A 27,617-nucleotide genomic window follows, 5' to 3' on the forward strand; every position below is an offset into this window, starting at 1 on the left:
ACAGCACGTGTTTCGGCGATTTGTCGTCGCACGTGAGCACCAGACATTGATCGGGCATACATAATGAGGAATCGTGCGCAGCGCTAGCGCGAGCGGCACCACGCACGCAAGCAATGTTCACTTCTACATAACTCGCAACGAGTAGAATATTTGCCGTATCTTTTCAGCTAAGCCGTACGAATTTGGGCGTACTGTCCTATCCTCATCGCCGCCGACGACACGGCGGCGCGGCAATGCCTTCGATATCGAAGCCACTTGCAGTCGGTTGTACGTGTTTTTAGTCGTAAGAGGATACTGTTATAGCCCATGCTTTATGCCACCGGACTCTCAGACGGGGATGAAGGATGCGGATGTCTGCTGATTTATTGAATTGTCTGAACCGAAAAACACTGTCAGTGTCGCTGGAACAGAGTGTGAGTATAAATTCATATTCTATACGACATGAGATTCTTTTTCTAGCGATAGGCCCTAGGCCTATGTGTATTTATGCAAACGTCGTCTTTGTTGGCTGATTTTGAATAGGTAACGTTAGAGATCTGGGACTGTGGGAGGGCCGAGGGGACACAATGTCTAATGATCATGATGATATAAAATGTGTACAAATATTTGTATGGTCAATATCACTCTAAAATATTTGACAAGTTGAGTTGTAAATGAATAGTGATGGGGGAACTCGTGGTCACTAGTAGCCCGACCAGACACTGTTACGCTATGCGAAAACAGCGTCTGACGAGCGCGGCATGCAGCCTCAAAGTGAGGAACCTCAACACAACTACAAAACTTAGGAAAATGTATACTTTTCTCCTTTAAACAGAATACTTTACTCACGTTAAATGCATGTTTCTATTACAGAAGAATAGTTTGCCACACTGGGTCCATGGAGACCACTTGCGATAAGTCCGTGGAACAAATAAAATGACACTTTCTGGCGCAATTCCATGGTACGTCGACGTACCATGTACAGCGACTGTGCTGTGTTCAAGTGTATAGTTAGGCCTGGCGTGAAAGATTGTGTACCGTGTGGACATGCTGGATATGATGATCAATTTCGGTAAGTTTCATTGCATACATTTGAATACTGATAGCATCAGATGTAGAGTAAATATTGAAGAGTATACTCGATGAGTTTGAGGTGACAAAAATGATGTTAAGTATCAAAATTCAAAGCTATCGTGATACGATTACGTCGCTCTCCTAGTGGTTGGTGGTCGCGCGCGTACAGCCCTGTCGCGACGTACCATGTACAGCGACTGGGCTGTGTATAGTTAGGTCACTAGAAGCTTGGTAAGTTGGAGAACGGTTAACCGCTGCTGCGACCCCAATACGTACGTTACAGCGCCCCGCGCCGGGGTTAGAGAACGGTTTTTAAGATGGCTAAGTAATTTCCAGCTTGGCATGCGTTATTCCTATAATGCTGGATCATACGTTGTATAATGGAGCCTATCCTTGTACACAGTGAGTTTACTGTGGAGTGTGGGAGCGTTGGGGCTGGTCGCAGTTACCTATGGAAGTAAATTACCTTTGCTTTGTGTGTGCCAACAGAGAGGTCAGAATGGACAATTCTCCTCCAGAAGATGTGGTCTCAGCATGCTCTGTTAATTCTTATTTTAATATCATAAGATTAACTAAGAATAGGCTGGACGAGCATAATTGAAAGAACTGTGTATCTGACTACACCTAAACGACAACTAACGTGTAAGAAATACTATTAAAATTTATAGTTCCTTGGTCTCCAGAAGTTTTTGCCCCCTCCCTGCCATGTGTAGACTATGTCCCATAGAATTTAGGATTTTAAGATACATGTTTGAATGAGAGTAGCCCAGGCAATATTTTAGATTAGAAGGATCGTGCGAGAACAGCTGAGGATACATTCTTGATGGACCAACAGGCTCTGACCCACAGGCTACAGCATCACCGGAAAAGTAAAGTTAAGAAAAGTAAAGCAGAAACTAAAATGAAGAAGTGTTTTGCAGGTTTTGCTTTTTATTTATAGTCAAAATATGACAAATAACAGAGATAGAACGAAGTATAGAAATAGAAATTGCAATGTAACATTAGAGGAGTGCAAAGTGTACTAACTCTACCTGAATTTGAATTGAATTGAATTGAAAACCTGGTGTTTTATTCATCAATATCTATCACAGCCCAGAGGCTGAATTACAGACATTGTTAACAAAGGGCCATGAATACATTAAAAATACTCACAAAATACAGTGTAGCAATGGAAAAAAAAGCATCTACGAACAACAAGGTCAATCTTATTCATCTTAACCGATACCATTGCACGATGAGATCAACCTGTAATACAAAACAAAAACAAATATTACAAATACAATACCGGTATCTCATGTCACTATTCTCGATGATTATTAAGAAATAAATTGAGTTTATGTTAATTATGTATGCTGGTCATTTATACTTATTGATGCAGATATTGTTATACAGCTCAAATCAACACATTTTACACAGCAAAAGTAATCAGTTTGATTCAAAAAATATTTTCTCGCAATCTTCTCTTCCTAAACATAAACTCCAATATCAACGGCCGCATTATGTCAGCGCATTACATCAAATCAATCAATAAATACTACTATTCGAATTATTATAATACATACGAAAATAGCGTCTGATATTGGCACATTTCTCTCTCTCTCCCTCTCTCTCTCTCTTCTAACTCTCATTCCACTAATACACACACTCTTTCGTATACCTAACTAGCAAATATACACCTGTACACTATTGTATCTTACCAACACTCTGTATACACTGTATATTATTGCACATTTTTGCACCAGAATTTGATCTCACGTAGTAAACAACACCAAAAAGCTGAAATGTAACATAAAATATTCTGAAAAGTTTCTGAGAATAGTGATATAAGGAAAATTCAATTATGCTTTTTCAACTTGTCGTTAAATCCTTGATCTTGTGGTCCACAACCTTTTCTATGTTGATAATAAACTCTGTGGCAACGCATAGGCCTACCATGCACATCATAATAAAAAAAAAAAAATACTTTCAGAAATTACATCTTCACATAATGAGGGGAAATAGTGAATGCTCTGTGGCACTTCATGGAGGAGACATAAAACAAACTAACAAACAAACAAAAACAAAACTCTGCTATTCATTTAATGAGTGTATGAGGTAGGGAATGGCACTACTTTGAAACCGTTTTGCAGTTAAATTGTTGGTATCTATGTCTTTTACGTAGACTGTAGTTGGCATTCTGGGTAGTAGAAATCCAATCACTCCACAATGGGTTTCTGGCTATTTTAGTGGCAAAATCCAGGCAAAGCTTGTTTCGCCTGTTTCTGAGCGTATCCAAGGAACAGGTCCTTACAAATATGAGTGATATGTATGAATAGATAATTTTATTTTATTTTATTTTTTTTTCTAAGTCTGTAAAACCCGAGATGGTATTATTATCACTATCATAGGGTGTGCTCCATTGGATCCACCACCACCATTGGCACACCGCGACCAAATTACAACCACTCAAGGATACTTGCCCTCGAAGCCCTCGTGGCATGGGTGGTGGTCCTTAGCTATAAAACGATAGCTAGCTCTTTTTTTTTTGGAGGGGGGGGGGAGGGGTTGCTGTCCTTCATATTGTGTCACAACTTGATTTTGTTGATGTTAAAATCCTCTTGCAAAGTATACAGTTTGTAGCATTTGCACAGGCTTGCAACTTCCGTCTGTTTTGTATCTTGGGAAGTACGGTACTGTGAACGGCGAATATTTCATTTAAGGTTTTTATTTTCTCAAATTCTGCGAGTCAGGTGCTATTCATGAAATTAAAGACTCGCAAAAATATTGACTCTGATCCCGATATGAAATTTCTCCATTAAGTACAGTCCTCTACGATCATGAATTTAACCACTCGCGAAGTGGATGGGAAGTCCCGATTCACAAAAATTTACACTCGCTAGATATATGGCGTATACAGTATTGCTAAAAATGCTGTAAATTGTTGCGCAGGCACAAAGAAAGCGAAGAGCTTATCAGATTTTAGGACTGTTATTTTGTTGTTGCTTACTTTGCTGTATTTCACTTGGACAGCACAGACCTCCGCCAAACAGCTCATTTCCACCCATACACGCATGCTGAAAATTGCCCAGTTTCCTAATATAGATGCCTTTTGTTATGTCATCAGCTTCCAGCTGCGCATTGCCTCTCCTGAACGGAGCACACGCTGTAGTGAACATATAAGATATGCAAACCTGAAATATGTGCAGCTTGAACCCACAAGTCCGTTGACCCGTTCTGCAAAAGAGATAACAAATTCTTTAAAAAACCCACAAAAAATCAGTGGATCACTGCCAAAAGTTAATCATCTATTCCATTCATTCATTTCATTTCATTTATTTCCACATCCTGATCCAAAAAAAAACAAAAAAAAAACCATTTACAAAGAATACTGGGAACGATACATACACAGTAGAACATTGGAACAATAAAGGAAATGTTGAAGTTATTACAATTTCACAACAGACAAACACAAGATAAAGCAGTAATTTCAGTTTGTGGGGGGATCAACATAAACTGTTGGTCTTTCTATGGCTGATCCCAAGTATTATGTCTGCAGCTAAAATAGTTACATTAATGCAATGCAAACAAAAGAACTATACTACAGACAGAACACTATACATATGAAAGCAGGAGTCATCAAAGTGTGGTGCTTATACAATGAATAAAATTTAAAATTTATCTTGTATCTTTATGAACAAGAAAGAATTTATAACTTCTTTTAAATATCAAAAGTCTATGAGACAACTTTATTGCATTTGGCAAATCATTCCATAAAGCAGGTCCCGTATATATGAGAGTGTATCTTGAAATACAGTATTTAAAATTTGGGATGTACAATCTATTCATCTGTCTAGTATTATAAAATTCTGTAATGATTTTGGATGAAAGTAGTATCAAGAAACCTTGGCAAAATGTTGTTCATATATGTGTACATGAAAACAGCGAGAAAGAATTTATTCATATCAAAAATAGTCAATAAGTTATGTTCTTTGAATAAAAGACCTGTGTGGCTTAGAAATGGTCTATTACTGATCATACGGATTGCATGCTTTTGTAAGATAAAAATCCGCTCTAAAAGATACTTTTGACAATTTCCCCAAACTAAGTTACAGTAAGATAAATGAGGCATAATCAAAGTGTGATATAACTTTAAAAGAATTTCAGAGGGCATGATTGCACATATACTATTGATTGCACCTATTGCTCTGGAGACTTTACAGCATACTTAATTGACATGATATCTCCATGTTAAATGATCATCAATGATAACTCCAAGAAATTTGTGAGAACGAACAACTGGAATTTTAAAATCAGCAATCTTGACATCAAAATCATCAGTTCCTTATGTCATCAACTTTTCCTGCAAGTTTTATTCAAATGCATTCACAGTTTTTTTGTTTTTTTTTTTTGCACACAGACAAACAAACTAATGCCAATGAAAACATGTCCTTCTGCCTTGGTGGAGATGATAATGGCTAATTGATAAATGGCTACATTGATTATGCAAATTAGAGTCAAGGTTATTTCTAAAGCTACATTGGAAGGTGAAGATGGGCCTAAAAAGTGTTGTATAGTCATGTTTAGTTCTGTTCATGTCATAATCCTCTGCAAAATATAGGCCTACAGTTACTGAGCTTGGATATAACACTGACACACCTCCAAATGCACACACATGTAATTAACCCCCCCCCCCCCTTCTTCTCCTTTTTTTTTTTTTGTATTTGTGCCATTATATTTTGTAGGCACGTACAGGACTTACACCGTAGGCCCTATGATATGACCAGCCGGTCATATAACAACACCAAGTTGATACATGGCCATCTCGGTTGCAAATTTAGGTCGAAGTTGATATTTCGTAGTTACATCGGAAGATGAAGGTCTTTTTCTGAGGATCACATGCCTGACAAACCTTTTCTCAATCCTTACAAAATAAAATGAAAAAAACAAAACAAAACAAAACACAAAACACACACATACACTCATGCTGCAAAATGTCATGCCTCAGTACTGCTTTTTGACCTCAGCATCTCTGCCAAATTTTGTTTACATATGATTATAAAGAACTAGACCAGACAAACATCTCTCAAGATACAGGTAACTTCGAGTCTATTGTTCCCTTTGTCATTCTAATGAGAGTCGTTCAAATTGATGATTCTGTTTATTCTGATAATTGTTTTTCTATTGTTTTGACTAAAGATTTCTTAATTTTAAAGAGGATGATCATCAGCCACCAATATCAGATGCTGCTTATCACCTACCACATCCCAGTAACAAGATCACATGTTTTCTTTTTTTTTTTTTTAACACATGTATGCAGAAACATGCACCATCAAAGTTGCAGTAAACAATGACTTGCTTCTAGTCAAAAGAAAACCTTTATCACATATCTAAATCATTCAACCATAGCACATTCCATCCTTTTCAATTTTTACATTGTGTTTTGGAGTGGGATAGAATGCGTGATGGTTATGCACTGGAGCAGGACAGTGAATCAGTTTTGGGCTGTAAAGTGTGACAGAAATGATTTCATCATGTTCAGAGTACAAAAGAGTCAAATTTTAAAGTTGATTGCTCTCTTTTTGACACAAGCTTTATATGAGAAAATTGAGGGGACAGTTATATAATGTTTTGTAACTTAATGATTGATGCTTGATACTAGTATCAGCCAGCTTATTTCATGGTCTTAATGTAGTATACAACATTAACTGTCTCAAATGTATGAAATGCATAATCATCCTGTGAATGAATATTTTATGACTTTTATTGACTTTTAACATTCAGATAATAATCTGTCATCCACGTTGGATGAACGTGTTTCCATAACCCGTTGAGGACGGGCTGATTTTGCTACAACGTGCATTTCCCATAGACACCTGCCCGAGTAAACTTGGGACTGGTCCTGAACGGGTTAAACAAAGAACTCTCTTTGCAATGATAATACTGGTAATACACTTGGAATAGTTTCATAGAACATACACGATACAGGTATCCGGACATTTTTTAAACATGGTATAAAAACATCACAACATTTCAGTATTTTTTAATGACTGTGCTGTAACAACTGAACTGTGAGATCAATCAATTTATCCTTAATTGACTGCAAAGGTTACTTATTTTCTTGGATTTACTACCCTGTTTAAAGTCCATTTAATCTCTGGAGAACCTCTGGAAAACATGCCAGACATAGATGAGTGGTAGAACTAATTAAACCCAGCAGGGATTGGGAGAGATCCCTGTTATAGAGTTCCTGGTCATGTAGTATGAAGTCAACATATGTTTCTATGGAAACCAGTGGCTGTACTGTAAAACGAGGAATGTTTGCATGCACTTTAATTTCGCGAATTTTGCGAGCACCAAGATTTGCGACATTAAAATGCGCGCCAAAATTCTTGTCTACACTTAATGCATTAATGCCAGTGGCAGTTTGCGAAAATTTCATGCCGCAAAAAAGGTCGTTGGCTCCAATTCGCGAAAATTTCATGCCAGGAATATATGTTTTACAGTATGTATTCCTCCAATGAGGTAGGCAGTTTTAGTGCGCACACAAGTGTAGCACAGTTTGATCCTCGTGCCACGGACAGCGCAGGTCACTGGAAATGTCTGCGACTGAGTTCCCTTGTCTGTGGTTTTAAAACACAGCGCCACCTTTGGAGGTCACCTCAGACTGAGATAAACATGACACAACCTCTGGAAGTTGTGTTGTATTTTGCTGTACTGTGAATGGGATATTACATACAATAATGTGTGTGAGGAGATGTACATGTGTAGTATTTCTAACATAAAATGAAAACACACCAGGAGCCAAAAATTGCAATCTGGCACCCTTCACGCCTTCTTATTGTCTCTCATCAAATTGTTTATTTTCAGTCTCACTGTGACATAGATCTATGACCAAAACGTCCATCAAAATGTTTTGCTCCTGTGATGTTTTTATTTGACTCCAATTTCTTCGGTTACATACGTTATGAATGTCATTTTTAGTTACACTTAATGTTTGTGTATTTTTATTAATGACAGGGCTCTCTGGAAGAGCAGGACCTACAGGATTTGATGAGACTACCTTGTGGAGATAGAACCGAAATAATGATATAGTAATTGATAACTATAGGTACAGGGTATTTACATCATGTACAGTTGTATAAACTGAAGTTTATCTCGGGAAGATTCAGTCCACACTGCTTGCATGGCTGCTTTAATGTGACACATAGTTTGATGGTAGTGTGTGTACAGTATCGGTGTCAAAAGTTTAAATTCATCGTCATTTTGTGATGGATTTTAAGGAATATTATATTTGGCCCATCACCAACTGGATGATGTCTTTCCATGCAACACTGCTACATATATTTGTCCTTGTCTCTTCTATTTTTGGGAAGAATGTTAATATTCTTCAATTCTCAAATTGGATTGTTTACCCGATGCCTGGATTGTGCTGTGAGTCAGCAGAATTTGTGCTCATGAATAATTCATGATCAGGGTGCATGGCCTCTTTGTGATTGGCCAATTGACAGTGCAGGAGTGCAGAGCTATTTGTAGTTGTCACTGTACGGCTCATCCATCCACTGAATGAACAGTCCATTGTCACACTGAATATTTATAGTGTGTGTGTCATTTTTTTTTCTTTTTCCAGATCCTTTTCATTTCTGAGGTGCAGTTCTGTGTGAGTGCAAAATGATCGCTCCAGCTCTTGACTCAGTCTGCGCATGCAACCCTCCACTGTCTGTTGCATCCAGAAGGAGGCTGCCTCGGCCTAGGTGAAGGCTGTGCTGAGAGCTCCGTCGCCTGTCATCCCACCGAGGCCATCCTCCAAGTCCGAGGGTGTGTGCAGGGGAGAGCAGAGGGGAAAGGCACGACGACATTGTGAACACTGCCCTCCCAGATAGATTTGAGCGTGGGGCTGAGTCGCATTCAGAGGAGAGAAACTAGAACAACCTCTGCATCGATTGGCCTACAGCGCTATCACAGGAGATCTTCACTTTAACAGGGTGGATGATCCTTACTATCAGTGGGATATTAGTCTTCATAAAAATAATGTACACACATGATTGCCTCTTTGACAAAGCCTTGACTCCTCACCTCCAAAGCGTCTGATTTTGTATTCGTCTCGTTTCCCTGTACAACCACTGCCCTAGCTGTCATCAAATTGAAACGTAGTAAAACCATATCTTGGGCATGTAAGATTGTATTCATCTCTCACGAAGTGCCAAGGAGCTGAAAATCATTGGAAGTATGATTTCCTCGCTGCCCTGTTGAGGCAAGACTTTTACCCCACCTGCTGTTACGATAAATTAGATGGCTTCAGAGGACCATTCCCCTTGCTACAGCGACTGTGACTTTGATCCCCACTGGGGAGGCTGTGAAAACCAATCTGGGAGGACGCGGGAGAACCACGCACTGAAGGAACCCTACTACACACCCGTGCTTGTCATAGGTAAGATGAGAAGAAGTGTGTATTCAACAGAAATTTGTTTTGTCTTCAGTGTGTGATTAACTTGGTTCATGTTCTGTTAAGAGGTGATTTCCTGAGGTGTGAAATGGTTGGTGATGACTTGCGGAAATACTTGAATTAAGTCACTCTCCTGGAGCTTAAGGTGGTATTTATAAAATTAGAATGATTTCCCAGAATATGAATTTAGGATTAAGATTGAGTCATAGATTTGCTACCTCACAGGAGAAGTTCAAGCATGGGGAAACAGAGCTTTATAGAGTGAGTAGGAAACGTTTAAACATGGGCTGAACACAGATCAAAACCTGTTGGATTGAGATGATTGTATGAATTAGGTGATCCGAGTATCCTCTCGGATCACCTTCTGTATCTGATTCTTTCTTCTTTTTTTTCTTTATTTCTCCCCAAAAGTTGTGCAGAGGTTAGCTCAGAAAGTGCTATGCCTATCATGTTCAAACTTATACCATGTATGCATCATGTCCCAAAGACGACAAATCTAATGTATCATTGTGATCAGTCGACCGTGACGTCACTATGACGTCATTATATGAAAACACATTCTCAATCATATCTCATTAATGGAATGTAATATTTCAATGAAATTTACGTCACATATATTTCAAGTCAAGCGAATTCTACTCATATTCTCAAATTTCAATTTTATTTCAAAACGCGCACGTACGCACGTACGTTGAAATATTTGTATGCTCAAATCGAGCTCAAATTTTTTTTGCACACGTTTCAGACCATTTAGAGCATTTTTTGAAAAATTGAAAAAATTGGACGGACGCGTACGCGCGCGCACATATTCGCACGCACAGCTAATATGAAATTGAAATTTTCAATTTTTTTACACGGATCGGATGTCCGAAATGTTAAGGAATGTTTCTACCAAGTTTCAAGTCGATCCGATTCAATATGACGTCATACGGGCCAGTCAAATTCAAAATTCTGCGCGTGCGTCAATGGGGATACACAGTGCAACTATGCCAAAAAACCGCCAATTTTAAATTGGATTTTACTCGTCAGGATGGACGGTGACCCCCCATTTTCTTTACATATTCGGAAAGCTGATGAGTTGTACATGTCATTTCATGGGCTGGCGATGCTGACAAAATAATTAAAAGATATCAAATTTCTTAATAAAGTAAAAAAAGTAAATTTTCAAAATGACGTCATCAAATTTCAAGTTTACTCGAACGTATCTCACTTATCCTTTGCCAATTTTCACCCAAATTTCAATATGTTGTAGCTTATGGAATGCTCTTTCATAATTATAATTACACAATTTTGATGAGACGACTACATCACCTCGAAAAAATGGATTGAAGGTAACCTTGTCAAATTTGACCAGTTTACGTGTAATCTCTATCGGAGTGCAATTTTTATGGAAATGAAAATTGACATGACTATCTTTATCGAGCACTAGCTCACTTATGCGTCGGTGAATTTCTTTAAGATTTTAATATGTTGTAGCTGAGACGTAGGGCTATCGTAAGTGTGCCCTTCGTTTTTTCATACGATGTCGGAATCACGTGAAAAAACTTGGTTGAAACTAAAGTTTATCTTCGATGTATTGAAATATTTCTTTCTTTTTGCAACTTTATGTGCAATAACTCAAGAAAAACGTACCCTATCAGCCCAATATTTTGCACATGTTTAGTTTATGTCAAGTACATTATTTCATAAAATAACAACTACTTGATCAGACGCCATCTTGGGTATGTAAATTAGGGTCAAAGGTCATAGATGTTTCATCCTGTATCTTGGTGAATACATGTCGTATCTTTCCCATATTTTGCACACGTAAAGACCATGTTACAGGGATCATTTCATAAAATAACCACTTTTTGCTCAGATGTCATCTTGTCTGTGCAAAGTGGGGTTAAAGGTCATATGTACTTCTTTTTCTATCTTCGCTATGACGTGTTATCTCTATGGGAGGGAATTTTTTAGATGTGAAAATTGACATGACTCCCTTTATCGAGCACTATCTTACTTATGCTTCGGTGAATTTCTCTCAGATTTTATTATGTTGTAGCTGAGACTTTGCAGTATCAGGACGCGAATCATTGATAAAAAAAAAAAATCGGATCACCTTAATTTGTCAGTGATGACAAATTACAATCTCTAGTGTTAAACTTCCCGTTGTCACAAAAAAGTTCTTTCTCCTCAAATTTTGTGTAGAGGTTAGCTCAGAAAGTCCTCATCCTATATATCAATGTCAAAATTATACCATATATGTATCATGTCCCAAGGACGACAGATCTAATAAAATCATAGTGATCAGTCGAAAGTGACGTCACTATGACGTCATTATATGAAAACATTCTCATTCATATCTCATTAATGGAATGGAATTTTTCAATGAAATTTACGTCACATATAGTTCGAATCAAGTTGATTCTACTCATGTTCTCAACAGTCATCTGTACTCTTTAAACGTGCGCGTACGCGCGCGTTGAAATATTTGTATGCTCAAATCGAGCTCAAATTTTTTTGGGACACGTTTCAGACCATTTGAAGCATTTTTTGAAAAATTGAAAAAATTGGACGGACGCGTACGCGTGCGCGCATATACGCACGCACAGCTAATATGCAATAGAAATTTCCCGTTTTTTCACTTTGATCGGATGTCTGAAATGTCAAGGAATATTTCTACCAAGTTTCAAGTCAATCCCACTCAAAATGACGTCATACGGGTCCGTCAAAGTTGAAATTCCGCGCGCGCGTCAATGGCGATATACAGTGCAACAATGCCAAAAAACTGCCAATTTTAAATCCGATTTTACTCGTCAGGATGGACGGTGACCCCCCATTTTCTTTACATATTCTGAAAGCTGATGAGTTGTACATGTCATTTCATGGGTTGGCAATGCTGCAAAATGATTAAAATATATCAAATTTCTTAATAAAGTTAAAAAAGTAAATTTTCAAAATGATGTCATCAAATTTCAAGTTCATTCAAGCATATCTCACTTATTCTTTTGTTGATTTTCGTCCAAATTTCAATATGTTGTAGCTTATTAAATGGTCTTTCAGATATATAATAACAACAATTTGATTGGATGACGGCATCACCTCGTAAAAAGGGATTAAAAGTAACACTATTAAATTTGACCAGTTTACGTGTTATCTCTATGGGAGTGCAGTTTTTCTGGAAATGAAAACTGACATGACTACCTTTATCGAGCACTAGCTCACTTATGCTTCGGTGAATTTCTCCCATATTTTAGTATGTTGTAGCTGAGACTTTGGGCTATCGTTAGTGTGCCCTTCGTTTTTTCATACGGAGTCGGCATCATGCCCAAAAACTTGGTTGAAATTAAAGCTTATCTTCCATGTATTTTCATATTCCTTTCTTTCTGCAACTTTCTTTGCAATAACTCAAGAAAAACAAGCTCTATCAGCCCAATATTTTGCACATGTTTAGTTTATGTCAAGTACATTATTTCATAAAATAACAACTACTTGATCGGGCACCTTCTTGGGTATGTAAATTAGGGTCAAAGGTCAAAAATGTTTCATCCTGTATCTTGGTGAATACATGTCTTATCTTTCCCATATTTTGCATACGTAAAGACCATGTTACAAGAATCATTTCACAAAATAACCACTTTTTGCTCAGACGCCATCTTGTCTGTGCAAAGTAGGGTCAAAGGTCATATGTACTTCTTTCTTTATCTTCATTATGACGTGTTATCTCTATGGGAGGGAATTTTTCTAGATGTGAAAATTGACATGATTGTCTTTATCGACGACTAGCTCAATTACCCTTCGGTGAATTTCTTCCAGATTTTAGTATGTTGTAGCCAATGTAATACTCTTTAAGTTTTCTTCAATCAAAGTTTTAATCGGATGATGTCTTCACCTCGTGAAAATAGATATAATGTAACCTTGTCAAATTTAACCAGTTTACGTGTTATCTCTATGGGAGGGAATTTTTCTGGAAATGAAAATTGACATGACGGTCTTTATCAAACACTAGTTCACTTACTCTTCGGTGAATTTCTCCCAGATTTTAATATGTTGTAGCTGAGACTTTGCGCTATCGTTTCTTTGTCCACTCTTTTTCATGCGACATCGAAATCACGTCGAAAAACTTCGCTAAAATTAAAGCTTAGCTTCGATGTATTTTCATGTTACTTTCTTTCTGCAACTTTCTTTGCAATAACTCAAGAAAGACATTCCCTATTACCCCCATATTTTGCACATGTTTAGTTCATGTCACGTACATTATTATAAGATAACAACTACTTGATCGAACACCATCTTGGGTAGGTAAATTAGGGTCAAAGGTCATAAATGTTTCATTCTGTATCTTCGTTATAGTGTATACTGAATTTGGTACCAAAGATGGCAGACCTGACTCTCTTTTCTAAATGAGAATTAAAACATCACACAGTCAATGTCATTAAACACAGATGAAACCTGTATGGTCATGCCTATTGCGATCAGGACTCGAATCATCGATTAAAAAAAATCGGATCACCTAATTTGTCAGTGTTGACAAATTCCAAGTCTAGTTAACACTGTGATTCAACTTAACCTTTTCTGGATTGATGGATTTGTGTCTGTGTGAACATGAACTCTCTTTTTTATGTTGTATGGTTTTGATACCTGTTGAGTAAGTAATAATGATTTATATTGATTAGTACTGTTTGATTTATGACATATGGCCTTTTTTACGATCAGTGGTGTAACTTTTGTACTCAGAGGGTCAAAATTTCAAACAAAATATTTTTTCATTATTCTGTTTGATTCCTGTTGGAAAGTATTCAAATTTTTGAAAAAATAACATTTCAGACCTTAAAGCTGAAGAGTTATTGGTGTAATTTAAGGAAAACCCTGGCACCTGAAGTAAATTTAAGCAAAATTTTGTTTTCATGAATTGCACCATAATGACAAAACTCTGTAGTCAAACTTCACCATGCAAAGTTTATATGGTTAACAACAATATATAGTTTGTGAATCAAAACTATTTGGGGGTTGAATATAAAGTGAATTAAAAAAAAAATACATGAGATTTACAAATTTTTGGTAAAAATACCAATTGACATGCAATTTTTAAGATTTTAACTATTTATTGGAGGGCAAGCCAGGTCAAACTCTATACTATAACAAGTCTTTAAGAAGGGCTACCTTCCTATGTAGGTTAAATGAAATTCCAATCATTTCTTTAAATCTTGGATTTTTCACACATGGATGTTTCGGAGGTGACAGTTAACATAATAGAATGTTTCGGAGGTGACATTAATATAAACACTCAGTTTTTTTGAGAATAAGTGACAATAACACAAGACTTCTTCTTTTTATCAATGTTTTTGATAATTATAACTCGAGAATAAGAAATTAACTCCTGTTTCAAGCAGATAAACCACGCAGAACAAGTGTTTTTTTACACTTCATTAATTAGCATGGGCACCGGTAGTTTGCCTTCCATTTGGACGAAGGTTGTAAGCTAAATATTGTAATCTGAACAAACATGGCATTCCATTTTCTACCTTGAATTGAGATGAGGGTGTGAGATCATTTTAGTAATGTTTCTTTGCTCTCAGAACATTTTATTCCACAACACCAGGGAAGAATCACTTCGTTTCGGAGGTGACATTCAATGTTAACATTGTGTTGATATTCATTTACAGTAAGAATATGACGGACATATTTAAAGCTAGATATTGTAACCTGAAGAAACATGGCATTCCATTTTCTACCTTAAATTGAAATGAGTGTGTAAGATCATTTTAGTAATGTTTCTTTGCTCTCAGAACATTTTATTCCACAACACCAGGGAAGAATAACTTTGTTTCGGAGGTGACATTCAATGTTAACATTGTGTTCAAGTATTCATATAGTATGTCCCCCCCCCCCCCCCCCCCAAAAAAAAAAAAAAAAAAAATACAATTAGACTTTTGCATTGATAGCACCCAATATGATTAAATCAGCTAAAATCTACTTTGGGGTCTTAAATTATAACATCTTAGCTCTATTTTGCAGAAAGCACCAGTCACTTTGGTTAAGTGGTCTCAAAGAAATGTGGATTGTTATAAAGGATGTCAAGAGTCTGATTCTTCCAAGTTTAGCAATTGGATGCTCTTGGAACTGCATATTAATGTGTAAACACAATATACAGAACTTGGAGGGAAGGGATTCCTGACATGCTCTACAAAAATCCTCATTTGTCTTTGACCTCTGAAGCAAATTGAATGGGGTTTTCTGTATTAAAGGTGTGGGCAATGAGTTATAGTTTCAATCCCTCAAATTGTATTTTAGATTGATTCACTATCTTTAAAGTTATCGTTGCGGAGGGTACCATTGTAATTTTTTGGTGGGGACATAGGTTATGAATGCCAAAAGCAAAAATTCTTATTTGACTTGTATTATGTTTTTGTTTGCATATAGTATTATAAATAGATTAATTCAAGGATGTTCATGCATTCTTCATCATTCTTGATAGCCACCATACAAATGTTATAATACTGGTGAAAGGTGTTTGGTTCATCTGGGATAAATTTTCTATATACCAGATTCATTTAAACTGTTGACATTACTAAAATATATTTTATGTATCTTTCTGAATTGCTTGAAAATTAACAGCAAATCATATATATTAGTCACTTTTGAGAGTAAAAAGTATAAGATAAGAAAAAATCATTTTATTGTTTTGGAGGTGACACAACACAGAGACAACCCAACTTCTCAAGTGTTAGCTAATACAATTGTGAACATTCATGTCTTTCCTCATGGCTTTAATTTTCAAATATAAGCTCTTTCTTTCAGTTCTTACTTGTTATTTTGTTAAGTTATTCTCTTTCATGATAGTGGATACCAGCTCATATTTTGTTTTAGATTGTAATTCGTACTAATCTTTAGCAAATTTTTACAGTTTAGTTAAGACAACAGTTTGTGTTTCCCAGCTGAAGAGAGCAGCATAATGCATTTGTGTGAACTTATGGGGAAATTTTTTTTTAGTTCAGTAATTTTACCCATCAACTTCACAGAAGGTCCCGGACACAAACTGGTCTCAAATAACCCTATAAGGGACCGAAAAAGGACAAGTTCACCTCAATAGACACGAGAGTTGAGTAAATACAGCAATATTAGTAAAACACATCAGTGAGAGTTTGAGGAAAATAAGGCAATCCGTTCCAGAGTTATGAATTTTTTAAGTTTCTGCTCAGTCAAAGCTGAATGAGAAGACTTCTATAGCTTGTGATGTCACACGTGTACAAGGATATAGAGAAAGTATCAAGAAAATTCAACATATTTTCACTTTTCTTGCATAACAAAAGAACACTTAACTTCTCTCTTTTGGAAGGCAGGGTGAATAATATTGCCCTAACATACATCAGTAGCAAGTTGAAGAAATGTGCACTTTTTTCAAAAAGTAATGTTTTGTGAAATTCACTTATATTTTCTTTTTATCGTTGTATGCATGTGACATCATACATTGTCGTAGTCGTCTCATCCAGCAGTGATTGCATCGATATTTAAAAAAGACCATAACTTTTGAATGGATTGTCCAATTTCCCAAACTTTCAATGATGTGTTCTACTAATGTTGTTGCATTCACTCAATCCACATGTATATGAAGGTGGACTTGTCCTTTAAGAAACCATTTTCTTTTCCTTGAAATTCCAGTACTTAGAGCCAAATTCTAAGATAAAACATAATAACAAAACAAGGTAAACACGTCATCAAAATTATATTGAGACAGATGTTCTACAAATCTTGTTTTTGGATCTTTCCCTTTCCAGTCCTGGGGAATTGTTCCTCTGTTCACTTTAGTTGTCAGATAACTTCAATAATATTTAAAAATACAATGTCATAAACAGTTGGTTCAACTTGGAAAATGTAATAATTATTGTCATATTAAAAAAAAATTACATAATTTTGTTTATGATTACCATGTTGTACATGGAAAAACAACAACTAAGAATTCAAGAACAAGTTGTGCACCACCTATAGGCATGTGGCCTTTTTGTGGAGTTTGATTATTTTATGATTTTTTTAAGATTGTGGACTAGGGCATGCATGAACTGCCACATGTATCACTTTGGTATCAAGGGAATTCTGGTGAGCTAGGTATACAAAAGTCACTTCTACTGTGATGATTTTGTAGATATTAAATGTATTTGAAAATGTTAATAGATAGTGAAAAGGAACTGAAGTCTTGCCTTTCACTATCACATAACAATATGGTGTTAACAAACAATGTCACCTCCGAAACACAAGAAAAAGCAACCTACATGGAAAGCTGTGATTGGTAAATCTTCACAACTACAAATTGCTTAAATTGGAAATCAAGTTTCTAAGATGAAAGCATCTATATGTTTACTTAACTAAAGCAGGAGAATTGATCTTGATTACAATATTATATATACAACAGATGGGTGTATTTTGTGCATTCTCTTTGTTAAAAAAGTGAAAAAATGTAAATTTGCACTAAAACGTACAGTATAGTAATAAAAATAAGAGTGAGAGTGTGTTAGTTGATTTCTCCACTTTGAGACTTATGTTACTAAAATAAATGAAACCATTGGTGTACATGATATGGTTTCTCTTCCATAGAAATGAGCAAAAACTCTTGTTAACAATGTTTTGTCACCTCCGAAACAGTAATTCTTAGTTTTTATCAGATCTTTTATTAATCTCTAGAAAATTCTCACTTCCTGTTGCCATATTACTATTTTCATCCAAAAGAGATTCCTGTCAATTGGACAGAATCAAACAAAATTGCTTTGTCTTCGAGAAATTATCAAATATAATACGCTTGTTGTTTCGGAGGTGACGATTGTTTCGGAGGTGACGAGTGTTAACGGAAAATTGTAAATTGCTCCGAAATGAAAACAACAGGCTATATTTCTACTACCTTCCTTCTGAGATAATGTGAGGGGATATGTTACATTTTTGTAAATGTAATGTATAACTGATGTCAAGAATAAAAAAATCAAATACATAAATCTGTTGTCTCGGAGGTGACAGAAAAGTTAACGGAAAAGTTGCATAAATTTATAAACACTCACCAAAAAATGATAAGCTATTTGAATCAAATAATCTTTGGATCGAAGTTAAGTCAGACTGATTACTATGCTGTTTTGATGGAAATTAGCAAAGTTGAATTTTATAATTGTGAGCAAGAGCTAACTCAAAAGAGGGGTTAACTGTTAACGGAAAATGTCACCTCCGAAACATAAAGTTTGGACAATTTCAGTCTTTAAAGAAGACAAAGCAGAACCTGGTAAACATAATAGGTCTTAAGTTTGGATACCTGTCTATCACCACAACAACAAAAATAATGAAAAGGAATAAACAATTTAATATGCTAGGTCTGATAAAAAAACCATGTCAGAGTGCATACACCAAAAGTGTTGGATTTCAAGCATGTAAATGCATGTCATATCTGAAAGAAAAAGAGAGGAAAGTTCATTAAGGTACCCAAGGTAGACACTGTGGGTGGTAAGTTTATGAGAAAAAATAATGCATATCTGTCTGTGTATAAGAAAGTTATACACCAATTAGTGCCAAAACCGTGTTTTACACCACTGATTGTAAAAATGGCCATATTGTTTAGGAATTACTATTTCATTCTTTGATTAAGTACTTGATATTGATGTCAGACTTTGTATTAAAATAAAGTTTTGTTCCGATACCGTGTAATGTTGATGATATTGCAGTCCCTTAACAAGGGGAAGGGTGCTCTCTTGCATGCAAATGGAACTGCGAAGGAAAGCAAGAATATTTTTCTGCTGTGTAGCAGTTTCTTCATTTAATATTTAGTCTTGATAAGTCAGTTTATAGTAGTAGAAAAATATAATGCTATGGTGTTTTGTTTTTGTGCTATTTTAATATCCACACTCGGCAAATTTTATTATTTGTTAACTGTTGAAGCAGTATCTATGTACTGTATATTTCTACATACTCATTATATGAAGATATGTAGTTGATTTTCATTGTGGAATTTACCTTTAATATGGACCAATGTTTCCAGTAAAGAAATCTGAGCTGCAAGGTCCGGTGTGCTTCCAGTATCTTTGATATTAAATAAAGCACTAAACATTCAGGTGAAAATTATGATTACAAACGCTCTAAAGAAAGGATGAAAATTTGTGAGTGTCTGGATTATACAAGTTGTACCAACGTACTCCTTACATGTATTTTACAACAATATCTTCACACAGAAGTGTTTGAATAAGTTGTGGTGGAGAGTGGAGAGACTTCAGGAGCATTGTGATTTTGTCCCTAAAGTGATAGCATAATTTTCCCAACATACAAGAGTGTTCTTTTCATTATTTTTTTTGAAAACTATTTAAACATCATTATATTGTACAGTCAGTATACTAGGGCAATTTTTAGATTGAATACCACGTGGTAAACAGTGTCTTAATAAAACGTACAACAAATTGATGTACTGACATGTCTGCAATAATGGTGCATACAAAGAGTACATGTAGCTGCCTAATAAAACCATAGAAAGGAAAATTCAAAAGAAGAGCTTATCAAATATGATTTTGAAAGTGAAAACTCAGTGTTTGTTATATGAAACAGCATATTAAAGGAGACCTCCGGACGATTTTCAGATTTTTACATTTGAACAACTATAAATCAGTTATACTGAGGACGAAGTTTCAGAATTTATGATAATTGGAATGAAAAATAAGAATGTTTTCAAAATTTAGAACAAATTGCAATGAACAAGGATGATGACATGGCAGAGTCACCATAAGAATGCATGAGTTGGGGCTCAAGGAAGCAGAACAAAAGAAGTAGGCATGCATAAATTCTACACAGGTGAACTCGCAAGCAAGCGGTATTGTAATGGGAATTACACTGCTACATTGCTAAAATATGTGAACCTCCTATGTCATCATCCTTGTTCAGTGTAATTTGTTTATGGTTTTTCAGAGCATTGTTTCTCTGCTCAAGAACCACAATAAATTCCGCAAATCAATACATGGAGTTGTCATTTATGTACTACATGATGTGAAATTATGAAAATCATCTGGAATGTCCCTTTAAGTATTAAGGGCCATGCTGCAAGAGACCTGCACTAGATCTTCTCAAGATGACAATGTGGGCGTGTGCACAACTTAGCCTGCACTTGTACTCATACAATAATGGTACATATACATTGTAGAAGAAGTTTCACCTCAGTGGTCCTCTTGGCTGGGGGAAAGGGGTTCATATGTGGTACCATGGCATCCTTTCTCGTGCATACTACACCTTCTGTAAAACAAGACCAGTGTATCAGCATTCATTTTGAGGCTGACCTGGTCACCACCGGTGCCAGATGCATCATGTTATGCCATCATCAATAATCTACACATGTGAAGCTGTCACAACTGGCTGGCTGCCGTTAAGGGCTGCAAAGGGCCATGCAGGAAGTGGAGAGGAACATCCAGTGTTCCGTGGCACAGTGAAATTGCAATATTTTTGGGGTCAACCCCTGGATGATGTGGCTGTAGCCTGGACATAAAGTGCCGGCTCCCTACCCTTTTCCTTCGGTCTTACCACTGTTTTAAATGGTCTAGAGATTCATTTGACATTGAAATAAGCTCCTTGTTGAGCAAGTTTAAACTCCACAACCCAACAAATTTAGCAGTTAGGATTTTTTTTTTTTTTTTTTTTTAAATTCTACTCTCACCCCACCCCCTTAAATTTCCTGGGCCTTCTCTGGGTATGTTATGAGAAAGGGCCTCTACTATCAGATTAATGTACATTTTAGTCTCGATGTGCATGCTATATGTCTACATCACAAGTTGTCATAAGTAAGCTACCATGAGCTGTTCTTAGAGCAGGAATGCTGTAATGATTTTCAGTTGTGAGCTTGTCGTACTACGCTGTACCTTTAAGCTGCCACAAACGCTCTCAGGTAGTTGCTGTCATCCATCAATATAGTAATCAAGTTAACGAACAATAACTTGCTCTAGAGGACAGTAGACAAACCACAGTAGACATTATGTTTGGAAATCAAGATCAATTCAACATAAAGGAAAATGAGATGGAAAGATGTGCATGTATGCTTGCTCTAAATGTAAGTGCAAAAATAAATGTAATCTCTTCTAGAATAACACATTTCTGTTGAGAAAATGAGTAATTAATGTACAGTACCAAATATAGTAAATTACTTATGACAGATTCTTGAATGTGGATTTTTTGTATACAGTGTATAGTGTCATCTCTTAGATTCAAACAAGCACAGTGAGAGTCAACAGTGACTGTTCACTTTTTACATTGAAATCATAGTTATTTATAAAGTAATACATTCTGATTCCCTTTTAAATGCATTGCCTTTTATATGGTCAAGGTGACTTAAATGATTTATAAAAGAATAGAATCAAATAATGTTTAAAGTTTCATCTAATTTGGACATAGAATTAGAAAGTTGACCATTCAAGTTGCACATTAAGTATGTTTTCATGGAATATCACAATTGAGTGCAATGATACATTTTAGATCCTGAGGTTATATCACCTTGCAGCTCTCCCTTTTGTCTATACAACAAATCATACTTTCTTGTTGATTTTTAATTCAGCAAATATTTCTACAACTTGTACAGTGCAAGTACACTTCTTCACTCCTACAGTCAACTTTGTTTAGATATACTTGGATCACAGTGATCTGATGTGAAGTATAGAAGCATGCCGTCATGGTGTCATTTCTAAGAAGAAAATTTCTTGAAGATTTGTGTACAATTCAGATGGAGATTGTCCAAGGTTGTGTCATCTGAAAATAAGCATACATATGTATAATGATGTGGTTGTGACCAGTTTCCCTGTTTAGTGAAAATATGAAATGTTCATATTACATATTTTTGTTGTTGTTGTGTGTCCTATTTTGATGAAACTCCTACCTTTCCCATTACAGAAGTTTGCTTCAATATGCAGTAAAATTGCACTTCACTTTGGTTTAGTTACGGGCATCAAAAAAAAAAAAGTGACAACTATCTTTTTGCTTGATAGCCAGTATTAATGCAGTGAGTTTTTTTTTTTCATATTTCTTCCACTTTGCAATGTCTTACATACAATAATTGTCACTGGTAGAGCAGTAGTGTGGCTCAGCCATAAGTGTGTCTCCCTCACAATCAACTGACTTGGGTTTTATACCCCTTGGCCCGAATTCACGAAGGTGGTACAAATGAAACCATGCATGGACAAAAACCATGGAGCGCCAAGTGTCGCATGGAATATTTCGTTACGAAATCAGTCATTTCGTCGATGAAATAATTATTTTGTAACAAAATGACAACATTTTGTAACTAAATGAACATTACGTCCACGAAATGATAATTACGTTAATGAAACGGGCATTTTGTTTATGAAATGACCGTTAATGAAACGGTCATTTTGTTTATGAAATGACCAATTTCATAACGAAATATTCCGTGTGACACTTGGCGCTCCATGGTTTAAACCATGGTTTCATTTGTACTACTTTCGTGAATTCGGGCCATTGAGTCTAGCTGAGCAATGTTGTGTATGTTTTAACCCGTTGAGGAGGAGCTGATTTTACTACAACACGCATATCCCATAGACACTTGCCAATGTACACTCAGGACTCATTCTTAACGGGTTGATCATGCTGTCAAGCATGCCGTCTCCTCTAGAAAGAGGAAAAAAAAAAAAAACTCTGTTCCTGGGATAGGACATTAAATTGAGGTCCAATGTGTGAGGGAATCCTGACTTATGCACTTAAAAGATCTCACTTCATTCAATTCATCACAAAGAGCAGGGTGCTTACACAGTCAAATTAGTAGTTTCCACATACCTGCACAAGAAAACATGCAAATGATATCAACCCAGTGTGATTTGCTGAGGTTGACTTCATTTGTAGCAATAGTCAGCGAATGGTATCAACGAGGCATATTGTGCTATACAACTTTAATACAAGAAAGGAGATTGCCTCTGGTTAATAATTTGGGTGCTGGGTAGAAACCTGTGACTTAATGTGCATGGACAAGCTACATGTATCTCTTATAATTGTTGCAAATAGAAGAGTGTAATATCTTTATCTCTAATGTTCATGTCTCATGAGTGATCTATTGTAGAGAATGTCAGATTTATGGGCATTACAATGTACAATGACCTTTGGCTTAGCAATCTGATGAAGTTTGTGAGACCATGAAAACATTACATTCATTCATCCAACAGCCTTAAATTCCAGTTTATAATTGCAGTATAACCTCTCTCACAAGGTCTAAGTCATCCTTTCGTTGTAAGCTTGGTCATGAATTTTAGAGCCCCATCAGACAACCAAAACCATAGAAACATATTCTAGATGCTAATCAAGCTACTCATGAGTGCTTGAAAGAAAAGCTGAATTATGTTAATGTTATATGTATATTGCAGATCACATTTTGGACACTCATGATTCAAATGGGTATCCTAATATCTAGCTTGAATCTGAATGTATATTTTTCTCATCTGACTGGTTTGATGGGACGTAAAATTATACTGGGAATGCAATTCAGCTGACATAAACCATGCACCTCAGATGTGTGTGTTGTGCCTGCATGCATACTCTTGATTGTGTGTGTATAACTAAGCAGAATGTGTAATAGCAGGTCATGAAGTTTACATGTTAGTTTTTGTGTGAGATGTCATTGGCAGTTTGTGATTGAAAAGGAGGCTCATTTCAACATCTGACCTGCCCCCAATTACCCTTAATGTGATTCGAAACATGTGTTGGGAATAGGACTACGAACAAAATATCTCTGCTGTTTGAAACAGGGACTCATAAAATGTGATACTTAGAAGAACATATTGGAAGTACTGTACTTGCTGACCTGAGTTTGATTTCCACCCAAAGTATTAATCTTGTACATACTTAATACACTTTATATGTCTTACCCATGATGCCCCGCCCCTCTTAAACTTACAATGTACATTTGTCTTTGTGGGGTTCCTTTCGAGTATCAAGAGCATAGCAAGGCTTTCAGGCAGAGTTGAAGTGGCCACATACTCAATTCTAGCAAAGATTCATGCTTCATTTATAAGCTTAACCCCCCCCCCCCATTTTTGCTTCTTCCCTCTTAAAAAAATCAAAACAACAATAACAACAAGGAATGGGGAGAAAAGTAATGTCAACATAATCACACAGAACTGCAAGTTGTGTTTTTATCATATTATATTTTCTTTAAATGGAAACTTTGCTGATTGCAGGTAATGGACCATCAGGAATATGCCTGTCATATCTGTTGTCTGGTAACCGGCCTTATTTCACTGGTGAGCCACACCCTAATCCTCTGCTACAACTCAAGCTTGAAGGGAAGACAGACCAGTCCATTCTAGAATTGGTGAGTATTTGACTAACTAATATCTCAAGAGAAGGAAAAAGAAAATGCATGTGATGTGAAACACACTTTCAACCCACTGCTATCTGCAATGGGTGTTTGATGATTCTGATAGTATCTGTCAGAGACTGTGAAACTTAATAACATTGTGCATGAGCCCCTAGAAGACTTGCAAAAGCACTTCAGTGTGTTAAGAGAAATGTTTACAGCACTTTCTAAAATATAATTCTTGATAAATTATTTTATTATAAATGCTACATCATGCATTTCTCTGAGACGCTTACCCGAGTATACTTGGGACTCGTCCTCAATGGGTTAACAGTCCTTGTATGTACACGACCATTTGAAGTTCAGTTCTGTTTCTTTGTTTATTGGAATCTCTTCTTGGCCCATCAAATCTGAGAAACAACCACCTACACTGTATCCACATTGTAATTATGGTTCTGTGCTGCATCTTCTTTTATTCTTTCATTCAGTGCTGATGATTCATTTAATAATTCATTGCTAGGGTGGGGGCGCTGTGGCATAGACAGTTGATAAAACTCCCGACTCCCAATCGGAGGACCCGAGTTCGATTCCCGCCCAGTGCTTTAATACGTCCCTGGACAAGATGCTTTTACCCACTACAACACACATGTCCCTCTCGACCCAGGTGTATAAATGCGTACCTGACAATGCTGGGGTAATACCGGTAATAATGATATTGCCCTCTGGTAGAGCAGTGGCAACACTGAAGAGGCTACCCTGGATAAATAAGACCTTATTTAAATTTATGAAATTCTTCCGTCGAGATGTTTTCATTGCAACTGATTGACAAATTGCCCTACATCGACGTAGGGCAATTTGTCAATCAGTTGTAATAAATAAGACCTTGTTATTATTATCATTTATTTGAGCTTTATCTCGGTCATTTACCATTGATTCATCTTGATTGCAAACTTATCAAGAGCCTCGTAACATGTATAATGCTAAATTGTATAACTTGTACACTGTAATACGTATGATGGTGATGATGCAAAGCATATTGTATCACCATATGTCTGTAAAGAACATTCAAAGGAGCCCAGCTCCCTGTATTTGTCGCATTTTATTCACAAAATTTGCTGGAAAAGATAGGTCATAAGTTCAGATTTGAAGAGCTGTATCAAGGTTGTTACTTATGCAATGTTAACAAGTGACATACAAGTACGAGAGTGCTGCATCATGCCGAAGTTTGAGACACTTCTTATGTAATGTCTGCCTAGTCTCCTTTCAGAGCCTTGACTAAAACTTTTTTGCACACTTAAGCAGTGGGCCTACAATACTTGTGTAATGTCTTCCATTGGGGCCCTCTGAAAGTGGCATTCTTAATGTCAGAGGTGATATCTTAAAGCTACAGGCCTTTACCTCTGCCCAAATATTTACAAAAGGGATTCCCAGTATTTGCAATTTGTCAAAGGGGATGAGAATGGTCAATTGCTGGGAGAAATCTTGTGCTCAGACTTTAACCATACACTGTGTAATGGTGCTGATGTCAGGCATGACATGTTTTTTTTTCATTGCAGCTAACCCAATTTACTTTTCCTTTCCTGGTTTGTTTGAATTTTTTTCTCAGTACAATTACACTTGCACTTATGAATTTAGTGCAAATAAGATATCACATATGTGTATTATGTACAGCCTCTTTGCTCAACTTTACTTTAAAGAACATAAAGGTGTGGCAGGGAATGTTACAAAAAAATTTTTTCAATCAATGAAATATACTGATTAGTGAAAAAAAAAAAAATGTGGTAACATATTTGAGAAGACTTATTCAATACAAAGTCAGTGCTTGCATATCATGTGTGATACCCGTTCAGTATACATGTAAATTTGTGGTGACAAGTGATCAAGTATTGTCATCTTAGGAGGCTCCATACATAATAATGCTAGAAAAGTTTTATGCATTGTGAATTGAAGACACTTCATTCCATATATATACAATATAGATATGATATATGAAAATATTGCTATGAATTTGAAGTCGAGATGTATTTAATGGTATTTATGCAGCATTAAATGTGCCATCGATGTAGTGGCTGTTCATAGGCACAAAGAGATAAATTGTACTGATACTGTATACTGTAATGAGTTTTTACATAATCTACATGCTGCAAACGTCATGCTGCATGTGGCATATCAGAAGTTATCTATGAATGGGTGCTTGTACCAGACTTGATGACAGTTTTACTTGTATGTTTCAGACTTTAAAGGGACGGTACAGTTTCGGTTGAGATGGGGCTTCAGGTTTCAGAATATGAACAAAAGAGCATGTAATTCTATGAGGAATTCAAAGTTGGTTTGTTGAAAATAGGCTTTGAAATGGCTGAGATATGTATATAAAAAAAAAAAATTGATAATGATAAAAATTGGGACCCACCTTTTATTAAGATCACTTTGTTTTACTTTTTTTTGTGGATATCTTACATGTAGCCATCATAAACCCGATTTTCATCAAATGAACTGTGAATTCCTGTTGGAATTATATGCAATTGCTCTTAGAATTGTATGCTCTGTAACATTTCACAAAGTGATTTCTAAGTATCTCGCAAAAAGTTCAAAGCTGAATCCTGACCTCAACCAGTATTATACCATTCCTTTAAGTATTGACAACTTGTTATGCTTATTACAGATACTTGTAATTTGACCATATCGCATCGACTCTAAATTTATGCTTGTCACACAACCGCTTTTTATCAGCTGCAAGTATACAGTTTAGCTTGTGTGATTTGCTCATGTAGATAAGACTTCATATCAAGTTGCATCAAGGACTTGAGCCATAAACAGCACCAGTTAAACATTGAAATTTGAACATTGTACCTAATGCAGTAG

The 27,617-nt window shown here is 36.2% G+C and overlaps 1 protein-coding gene across 1 annotated transcript in view; it reads left to right on the top strand.

Moving 5' to 3' along the window:
• Positions 1-330: 330 nt before the first annotated feature.
• Positions 331-27,617, top strand: part of LOC140232954 (oxidative stress-induced growth inhibitor 1-like) — a 35,774-nt gene continuing 8,487 nt past the window's right edge. The window contains exons 1-3 of the mRNA XM_072313066.1: positions 331-413; positions 8,660-9,460; positions 24,637-24,770. Of these exons, the coding sequence (XP_072169167.1) occupies positions 9,322-9,460; positions 24,637-24,770 (273 nt within the window). The 5' untranslated portion in view covers positions 331-413; positions 8,660-9,321. The remainder of the gene's footprint in view (positions 414-8,659; positions 9,461-24,636; positions 24,771-27,617) is intronic.

The sequence above is a fragment of the Diadema setosum genome, chromosome 9, assembly GCF_964275005.1.
Source record: "Diadema setosum chromosome 9, eeDiaSeto1, whole genome shotgun sequence".
Taxonomy (NCBI): Eukaryota; Metazoa; Echinodermata; class Echinoidea; order Diadematoida; family Diadematidae; genus Diadema; species Diadema setosum.